Raw genomic sequence first — 9,796 nt, 5'->3', positions numbered from 1 at the left:
TGGCAAAGAAAACGCCAAGTGGTGAGGCGTAACCACGCTAGCCTAGAGGGGCGATAGCTATATAGAATCCTTTTCCTTCTTGTCTACGATGTCTCCCTTCGAGGTTCGATAGTAGTTACTGTCACACTTGAGATTCATTCAGATTATCATATAGTCAAGGTCAACTTCTTCCTTCCATCATAGCTTCTTTTTTGGCCGTATTGATTGATATCGCATGATAGTCAGTGACCCTTTGTCATGATCGTGCGTGACGGCCCTTTACTGTTTTGTCATTTTGACATTGAGGGCTTGCTTTGAAGTAGTTTCCGGCGAGGTATTTATATTTCTATTTGAGGGACCGAGACATATTCAACTTACTAGAAGCGAACTTCCTTTCATTTAGGAGCTACCCAGCCTGAATTCCTTCTTTTTCCCTGTAGGCTAGCTACCACTTATTCTATGGTTTCTATTTTGAAAGCCATTAGAGCAGCAAGATGGAGCAGTGTTGGTGGGCACATGATGCAGACTGGGAAAGATCTTTCTTACTTGCTTACTTCACTTTCTTAGTTAGTGAGTGGAGAGAAGGACTCATGGGATGAGGCCTGAACGTAGCGTACTCCCTCTATAGCCTCAGAAGGGATATGTAACCGAAGTGTGATATACCCGGAGGGAGGGTATTATACTAGGTCAGTAAGTAGGTCTAGTAAGTCAGTAACAAAGAAAAAGATGTTAGCTTAAGTATCTTGAGTGAGGGAACCTTGGGAAGGTACCCGAACAGAATCCCTTAACTCTCTGAAAGCAATAATAGGTCTAGCTATGTCTTTTCCTTATTCCTTCTTCCTTTCTTCTATGTCCTTAGAGAAGGACTCATGGGATGAGGCCTGATCGGAAGGTATCTCCTTTATATCCTACTATATCTTAAGGTCTTATTATGAATCTTATTTATTTACTGAAGCAGTCAGTCTGAAACAAAGCTCATCAATGAAACAAGCAGCAAGTTCAGAAAGGAAGGCCCGCCTACCAATCAAAGTTTCCAGAGAATTTTTGACATCGGAAAAGACTCCCACTCGGACTGACCGATGGCATTTCTTCCCTGGCCTACCATCCAAGGGCAAGGGAAGTCAATAGCAGTTGAAAGAAGAAAGATACCTGAACTGACCATGAAAGTTGTCTTTATCAATAAGGCCTTACATCTTATTCATCTCTGCTTGCTCTTCCAAGTCTTTCTACTCCTTCCTCCGATCACCACCAACCACAACAAGGTGAACCAGCTCCCGGAGACGAGCATTCTTGCCATACCATTCAACGAGTCCAGTCAAGTTCTTCACACGGTCCAACCTTGCCATTGTGAAGAAGATCGGCTTGCTCCGGTCCTTTAGCACACATCAGTGTTCTTTGTTCTCAACATGGCTGTAAAGGAGCTCCTTAATCTAAGGATGGAAGTAAGTCAACCTCCTGTTCTCCTCTGTGTAGGGGAAGTCAAGACTCGTATCAGCACCAGGTGAAAAAATGTTTCACTTGGGATCAAAAACATCAATCCCATGAACAACTCGGTAGAGCCCAGTAAGAGTGAAAGCATTGTGACTCTCGTCTTGTCCGTGCTTCCAGCTATTTCCTGAAAGGTGCTGGCGATGATGAAATCTGTATGATTCATGGCAATGAGATCAGCAGTTAATTGGCAGGAAAACTCCTCCAACCTTTTCCAGTAGATGTCAGAATCTTGGTACTTTGTTTTATCAAGAGCATGAGCGATGGTGCACTGTGTAACCCCCATTGCTAACAAAGAAGCAACAATCTTTCCATCACTGTAGTTGCCAATGAGAAGATCGATCTGGCTTTTTCTTTCACTCCTCAGTCATTTATTTCGCAACTTCCTCTGTGAAGCGAAAAGACTGGAACTTCCACATCTAATGACCTGTAGCCGATTGCTTACTTTACTCCTCTTTATGAATCTTTCTAATTGAAAGGCAATTAGTTTATTCTCTAAATGTAGCATCCCGGCTAAGGGAAGGATGAAAGCCTTGCCCTACTTTACCTTCACGGCCTAGGCCCCCCCTTGTTCGTTACCCAGCTTGAACTACTTCCTTCGTCTTTGGACTCTGCCAGCTTCTTCCTGTGCTTACTATTAGAGCAAAAGGCGAGGTCTAGTCTTTCACTTTTTAATTAAAGTAAGTAAATCAGTTTCAAGCCTTTACTTTTAACTCTTTACAGCAGTCTCTGAAAGTTCTAGGTCTCCTGACTTTTTAAAAGGTTAGGAAGAGAAAGATCTGGGTGCTACAAGCAGAAATCCATAGTAAGTATTCGACTTAAATAAAGATATTGCGTAAGAGAGACTCAGTCTCTTGAGACCAACGATATTGATTGAGGAAGCCTACCTGTCACCTTGAACCATGTCTGTCAAGGGTGAAAGATAGCCCTAAAGTCAAGGCCCGGAGATAGGATTTCTCAACTGTCGATCGACGTGACAATCATGTCTGTAAGAAGGACGACTTCTTTCAAAGACCCTACCCCTATTGGACATTATTTACTTGCAAAGACCGGTTCTGCTCGGGGATATCTCTTTGCATAGAAGGATTCAGTCTTGGCTAAGCCTTAGGCTAGTGAATCAAAAGAGGGGCGTGCTAAGAGATTGTAATGGGAGATGGCTGTTGTGGTTCTCCAAGTATCTAGGCAAAGGAAATTCCCTGGTGGCTGAGCTCTGGGGAGCAGTTATCAGCCTTGATATGGCCTGGAAGCAGAGATATAGAATTGTGACCTAAAGCTAACTCTTCCACGTTGGTTAACCTGCTACTAAACAAGTGTGAACTCCAAAACTCTGTTTCAATCTGGTGAATAGAATCCAATCTATTGCCAGACGCTCTTGTCTTGGATTATTAGGACCTCCCATGTTCATAGGGAAGGCAATGTTGTCGTAGATTGATTAGCTAATTCGTCTCTATTCCAAGATTGTTATACAGTTATGTTAGGCAATCCCCCTCTAGGCTGTAGCTCCCTAGTGTAGCAGGATTTCGTGTGTGTCTCTACTCTCTACACCTAGACTTGTTAGTTAGTTTTATTTCCCTTTTGTTAAAAAAAAAGAGAGAGAGAGAGAGAGAGATGAGCCAAGTACTCATTGAACACATCCAACCGTGTTCCTGATTAGTGTTTACCAATTGTAACTGGTGAACCTTCCTTAATCATGTTGGAACGAGGCACACAAACTGTGACTAATGTGTTATTTAACCTGTATTGTTTAATTCAAAATATTGAATGAAAAGGTCAATACAATGGCACCGCATAAAAAATGTAATAACTTGGTAAACTGTACAACAACCTTAGATTTAAGTATCACATTAGATTATTGAGAAATTGCACCTCTCTAATCCATCATTCAGTCAAACAAACGTACATTCTACGATTACATGACCTCAGTCTCAACACTAAAGGAATGATACAGTTTAGTCAAATGCATTACAAAAAGAAAATCTATGGATGCAAGAAAATATCCCATGATAACCGGTCTTTAGCTCATAAAATGGGAAGTCAACAAGGCTAACCATCGTTAATGGAGGAGTGCTGCACAGAGTGCTATCAATAGTATCTTCTGATGAACACTTACTATCAATCTATGAATTCCATCCATTGCAGCTTAAAAGGATAATGTCGAAAACAAATTCAAATACCCAAAGCACATCATGTTCAAGCTAAAGAGCCACACAATCCTAAAATCGTTGTTGCTAAAAATCCATTGAAACCAATCCTGGGATCGAACAACCTATGGACCATTTAATTCGAACATGAACTAGCGTAATCATCCTTCAGTTCCTTTTGAGACATCCAAAAGAACAACGAATAGTTATCTTCCAAAGTAGGTTGATTCTGTTCGTATTACAATCAATGGAAAAGGCTGATTTAACAAATGTACATACACTTGTCGGTATTGTACAGACACCAAATTCACAAAAAAATACAGGTAACAGCCACAGGTGGGCATATGCATATTAATTGAAACTTGAAACTAATGGACTGAGGTTCGAAGCAACCTTACGATCATGAAAAGCATTGGAACACTAGTGATTGTCAAATTGGCTGTTACCGGACAACTCAAGATCATCCTTGCAGTTCTTTCTCAAATCTTTCAGTGTTTCAAGGCTGGATTCCTGAAAGCACAATGAAATTATTCAAAGGCATTAGGGGCGAAAATGAAAATAATAAACTAGGATATTGTTCAGTTAGGTTGAAGCGGAAATGTCCAGCCAATGAAAGCTGGTGTTTCTATCTACGAAGGGGTAGTAGAAATGTCTGACACGTGAGGAATGGTGAAAATGATCTGAAGTGCAAAGGGGAATCAATGCTCAAAGTATGTGTGAATTGTCCTCCCTGACACCATACTAGCCTTCTATAGAGGCTTGTGACAGGTGATCTAGAGCTAATATCATGCAGATGGTAATTGTGGGTGATGTAGTGATGACAAGGAAATCATGGGTACAGACCACAACACAATGCAGGCTGGTGAGACACAACAAGCTAGCAAGCAAGGCGAGTTTCGTCCAGAGGCATGAGCAGCCTCCTTCCTAGCCTAGCATCTAGTTCCTAGGTCTCTATGAGGTCCTCAGATCCGAGAACCATGCCCGGAACAGATACAGATCAGAGATTTCAAACTTCAAAACACTTAAATATTGAGTGAATTATCAGAAGACACAAAGTTCTATACATAACAGTGCGAAAACATTACAATGATTTCCTTAGGATCCTCTAATTAATTCTATATATGGTTTCCTATTATTTACAATTTACATATATGTTAAGATATTCTAACAATCCTAATCAGATATTGAGATATTCTAACAACCCTAATAGAATATTCTAACAAAAACATAGCATAGCAATAACTAGTTAAATATAAGCCAAAAATATTGAGAAATGACTTTACAGAAGCTGGCCTCCATATGCAGCAAAGGTTCCATGGATAGCCAACAAAGTAGATTCAAGGCTTTCTTATAACAAAGTGAATTCCAGGGGAGTGTGCACACTCAAGAAGGGAAAATGGATAGTGTAAAAATGCAGAAATTTCAATTTAGAAAATTAAAACGGCAATCGAAGTAAACATTTGGGTTGACATACTAAGTCCAGGTGATAGCATTGAAACTCACAAGCTGGCTACTTTCTTGAACAAATGCATTCTCCATATGAGCAAAGAGAGACTTCCACTGATGCATAAGGGACAACTCTAACTTGAACGACTCCGTACTGCTTTGTTGGTCATCTATGACCGTATCCTCCAGTCCAGAAAATTTCTGAAATATCATGCTTGCTTCTTTCTGACTGTACTTCACAGCTATCCACAAAAAGCGATGAAGCTAAATGATAGTAGGAAGAATACAATAACTGAATGTAGCTGAGCAAAGTGCCTAAAATGATTTCCGGAACAACTTACCACTAAGTCTACCCTTGACATCCTGGTAATGGAGATCGGACCACATATAAGCAGCTGGTAAACAATATAAGCACCTTTAGAACGAAACACAAATTTCCCCTAAAAATGAAACATGTTAAAGACAACAAAAACATACATGGAAACTGTAACCACCTTTAGAACAAAAGGAACAAGAGCAATTTTTCAGAAGGTCCCCGCCAGCAACAGTTGAATTTGCAGCACCATCTCCCTTGAGTTGCGCACACCGTTCCAGTCCTGGAAATTTAGAACCACCAGAAGCGGAGTTTGTTGGCAGTTCCATCGTCGCACATTTGGATGATGCCAAATTGTCAGTAACATCACTCGCTTGATGCCAAATTGTCAGGGCCATGTCATCACTTTCAATTGCACGATTGATGAACCCTTCAGTTGAGGGTCTTCCTTGACCTTTCTCTCCAAACCCAACGGAATTTCCACCGCCACCCAACAAATTCTGCTCCTCGCTTACATCACTCGGTAAATTCATATTTTGAGACGAGACGTTCTGCGTAAAAGCATCACTGCAGAATGGCAACTTGAAAAGTGGGTCTTTCCCCTTTGGTTTTAACAAGGTCTTGCCTTTGTTGTTGGGGTGAGTTTGTGCACTAACAAGTTGTGATTGACACTTCTTTTTTACTAAATTCTCTACCCCTAAGCACACTTTCTTTGTGAACTGCGAGTTCCCATCGTCTCCGGAAATCGAAGAAATGGGTCTTCTCGGTGGGCGATTCGTGATGTCCGTGAGACGGGATTTGAAAACCCCGTCCCTTAAATTATCTTCGTTTTCCATGAATTCGATTTTAGGAGAGTTTGACCGAATAGGTGAATTTGTGTGATGGAAACCCTAATTAATACTCTTTCAAGATTAGTGACTAAGGAAACCCTATGTGCACAGAACAAAGAGGGAATGAAAAAGGGAGATTCGTAGCGAAAAGAATGGATCTTACAAATCTTGATAAGGAGTTAGAGCACTAACGAAAATAGCATTCCAGCGCGCGAAGAGAGAGACGAAGTGTGAACTGTGAAAGAACGAAGAGAGTTTGAAAAGCAACGAGATTCGAGTTTGAATTATAAACTTTTGAAAAATCCGGCGCGGATTTCGCAATTCGAACTAAATAGTTGGCCCAATGATTTAATCAAATCAATGATTTAATCGATTTGATTAAATCATTGGGCCCATGTAGTGGATCCGATGAAAATGATTCAACTCGATCGGTTTTTATCAATACTGATGACTTGGTGCATGTTTGGATCCTCTCTTTTTTAAATTAGAAGCTACTTATAAGCATAAGTTAGGCCAAACAGGTTTTGAAAAAAATACTTATAATGAAAAGCTCTTTTTTTATAATGAAGAAAAAAGCTGAAAACTAATAGCTCTTTATAATGAAAAACTCTTTTTTTGATCTCTTATATGTTTTTCTTGAATTATGTGCTTTTTTTTTAAAATAAAGAGCTATAAAGATAGAGAGAGAAATAATTTTCTTGAAACATGTGCTTTTAAGTAATTTTTAAGAAAAACTTTTTATGTAATTACCAAACACTTTTTAGCTTCTTTTTTTAAGCTCTTTTTTCTAACTTTAGTTTATAAGTAGCTTCTAGCTTAAAAATAAGAGGATAACAGGCTCTTAGTTTGTTCAAAAAAGTGGCAAGTTATGTATTTTAAAATAAATAAGTTTATGTCAGTTTGTTCCCAAAAATTTTAAAAAAAAAGTTCATAAACCCTTCCCCCTTCTTTACTTGCGAGTTGTACCCCTCCCAAACTCTTTCTCCTTTTATCAATTCCTTTCATAGAATGGCTCTGAATAATAATATAATATATACAGATGTGTAACTTACCTTGCTTCTTCTTCTTTCTTTTCTTTGCAGCTGGAGAACAAAGTTTCAACGAAGAATGGGTGAAAAAAGATTTGAGAAGTCTGTATTAAAGATTGAAATGGACTCCTATGAGAGAAAGCAGTCATATACGAGCCAAAACTAAGTAATTACCCCAACCATACACATACACCCATCTTTCACAATTATATTCCTAGTTTTGATCCTGCGATAGTTCTCCTTGATTACAAGATAACACATAACTTCTTTCTTTTTTTGCAACTGAAGAACAAATTTTCAATGAAGAATGGGTGAAAAAAGATTTGAGAGGTCTGTATTGAAGATTGAAATGGTCTCCTATGAGAGAAAGCAGTCACATACGAGCCAAAGCTAAGTAATTAGCTCATCCATACACATACACCTATTTTTCACAATTATATTCCTAGTTTTGATCCTGCGATAGTTCTTTTTTATTACAAGATAACTCCTAAGTGCCCAAATTACACCCACAATGAAAAGGAGCAAAATTTCATCTTCTCTAATTTACAGCAAAGCAGGACTCAATGAAAAATAACAAAATCAGGACACTTACCTTGCTTCTTGTTCTTTCTTTTTTTGCAGTTGGAGAACAAAGTTTAAATGAAGAACGAGTGAAAAAAGTCCTAGTTTTGATCTTGCGATAGTTCTCCTTGATTACAAGATAACACCTAAATACCCAAATTACGCCCACAATGAAAAGGGGCAAAATTTCATCTTCTCTAATTTACAGCAAAGCAGGACTCAATGAAAAAAGGGAAAAATCAGAACACGCTTGTTCTTTTTTTTTACCGCTAGAAAACAAATTTTCAATGAAGAATGGGTGAAAAAAGATTTGAGGTATATATTCAAGATTGAAATAGACTCTTGTGAGAGAAAGCAGTTGCATACAAGCCAAAGCTAAGTAATTACCCCAGTCATACACATACAATCATCTTTCACAATTACATTCCTAGTTTTGATGTTGCGATAGTTCTCATTGATTACAAGATAACACCTAACTTCTTTCTTTTTTGCAACAGGAGAACAAATTTTCAATGAAGAATGGGTGAAAAAAGATTTGAGAGGTTTGTATGGAGGATTGAAATGGACTTCTATTAGAGAAAAAAGTCACATACGAGCCAAAGCTAAGTTATTAGCTCAGCCATACATATACACCCATTTTTCATAATTATATTCTTTGTTTTGATCCTACAATAATTCTTTTTGATTACAAGATAACACCTAAATATCCAAATTACACGCACAATGAAAAGGGGGAAAAATTCATCTTCCCTAATTTACAGCAAAGCATGACTCAATGAAAAGGGGACAAATCAGAACACTTACCTTGCTTTTTCTTTCTTTCTTTTTTTGCAGTTGGGGAACAAAGTTTCAATGAAGAATGGGTGAAAACAATCCTAGTTTTGATCTTGCGATAGTTCTCCTTGATTACAAGATAACATCTAAGTACCCAAATTACACCCACAATAAAAAGGGGCAAAATTTCATCTTCCCTAATTTACAGCAAACCAGGACTCAATGAAAAAGGGCAAAATCAGAACAATTACCTTGCTACTTGTTTTTTTTTTTCAGCTGGAGAACAAATTTTCAATGAATAATGGGTGAAAAAAGATTTGAGAAGTTTGTATTGAAGATTAAAATAGACTCCTATGAGAGGAAGCAGTCGCATACGAGGTAAAGCTAAGTAATTACCTCAGCCAAACACATACAACCATCTTTCACAGTTATATTCCTAGTTTTTATCATGCGATAGTTCTCCTTGATTACAGGATAAAACCTAACTTCTTTCTTCTTTTGCAGCTGGAGAACAAATTTTCAATGAACAATGGGTGGAAAATGATTTGAGAGGTCTGTATTGAAGATTGAAATGGACTCCTATGAGAGAAAACAGTCGCATACGAGCCAAAGCTAAGTAATTAGCCCAGCCATACACATACACCCATTTTTCACAATTATATTCCTAGTTTTGATCCTACGATAGTTCTTTTTTGATTACAAGATAACACTTAAGTACCCAAATTACACCAACAATGAAAAGGGGCAAAATTTCATTTTCCCTAATTTGAAGCAAACTATGACTCAATGAAAAGGGGAAAAATCAGAACACTTACCTTGCTTCTTGTTCTTTCTTTTTTTTCATATTGGAGAACAGAGTTTAAATGAAGAATGGGTGAAAAAAGTCCTAGTTTTGATCTTGCGATAGTTCTCCTTGATTACAAGATAACACCTAAGTAACCAAATTACACTCATAATGAAAAGGGGCAAAATCAGAATACTTAACTTGCTTCTTGTTTTTTTTTTTTTTTTTTTGCAGCTAGAGAACAAATTTTCAATGAATAATGGGTGAAAAAGATTTGAGGTATGTATTGAAGATTGAAATGGGACTTCTGTGAGAGAAAGCAGTCGCATACGAGCCAAAGCTAAATAATTACCCCAGCTATACACGTACAACCATCTTTCAATATTATATTCCTAGTTTTGATCCTGCGATAGTTCTCCTTGATTACAAGATAACACCTAACTTCTTTCTTT

General features: G+C 38.1%; 1 protein-coding gene and 1 pseudogene across 1 annotated transcript; both read right to left on the bottom strand.

Annotated features, from left to right (window-relative positions):
* Positions 1-1,100: 1,100 nt before the first annotated feature.
* Positions 1,101-1,886, bottom strand: LOC133290030 (sucrose synthase-like; annotated as a pseudogene).
* Positions 1,887-3,917: 2,031 nt separating this feature from the next.
* LOC133290019 (uncharacterized) lies at positions 3,918-6,203 on the bottom strand. Its single transcript, XM_061488069.1, has 4 exons — positions 5,549-6,203; positions 5,396-5,449; positions 5,112-5,296; positions 3,918-4,118 (listed from the first exon to the last, which is right to left on the bottom strand). Exons 1-4 carry the CDS (start codon positions 6,201-6,203, stop codon positions 4,029-4,031), a joined length of 984 nt encoding a protein of 327 aa, XP_061344053.1. The 3' UTR covers positions 3,918-4,028.
* Between the last annotated feature and the right edge of the window lie 3,593 nt (positions 6,204-9,796).

This window comes from Gastrolobium bilobum, unplaced genomic scaffold (assembly GCF_033153095.1).
Source record: "Gastrolobium bilobum isolate Gb01-03AN ecotype WA unplaced genomic scaffold, APGP_CSIRO_Gbil_v1 utg4377, whole genome shotgun sequence".
Classification (NCBI taxonomy): domain Eukaryota; kingdom Viridiplantae; phylum Streptophyta; class Magnoliopsida; order Fabales; family Fabaceae; genus Gastrolobium; species Gastrolobium bilobum.
This window is presented reverse-complemented; position numbering and strand designations above follow the sequence as displayed.

Excerpts from the sequence above, each read along its gene's own strand:
- LOC133290019 (XM_061488069.1), bottom strand. The coding sequence starts at position 6,203 with ATGGAAAACGAAGATAATTTAAGGGACGGGGTTTTCAAATCCCGTCTC. Across the intron at positions 5,450-5,548 it reads TTGTTCCTTTTGTTCTAAAG|CTGCTTATATGTGGTCCGAT; the intron begins GTGGTTACAGTT and ends ATTGTTTACCAG. Across the intron at positions 5,297-5,395 it reads TGTCAAGGGTAGACTTAGTG|CTGTGAAGTACAGTCAGAAA; the intron begins GTAAGTTGTTCC and ends TTTTGTGGATAG.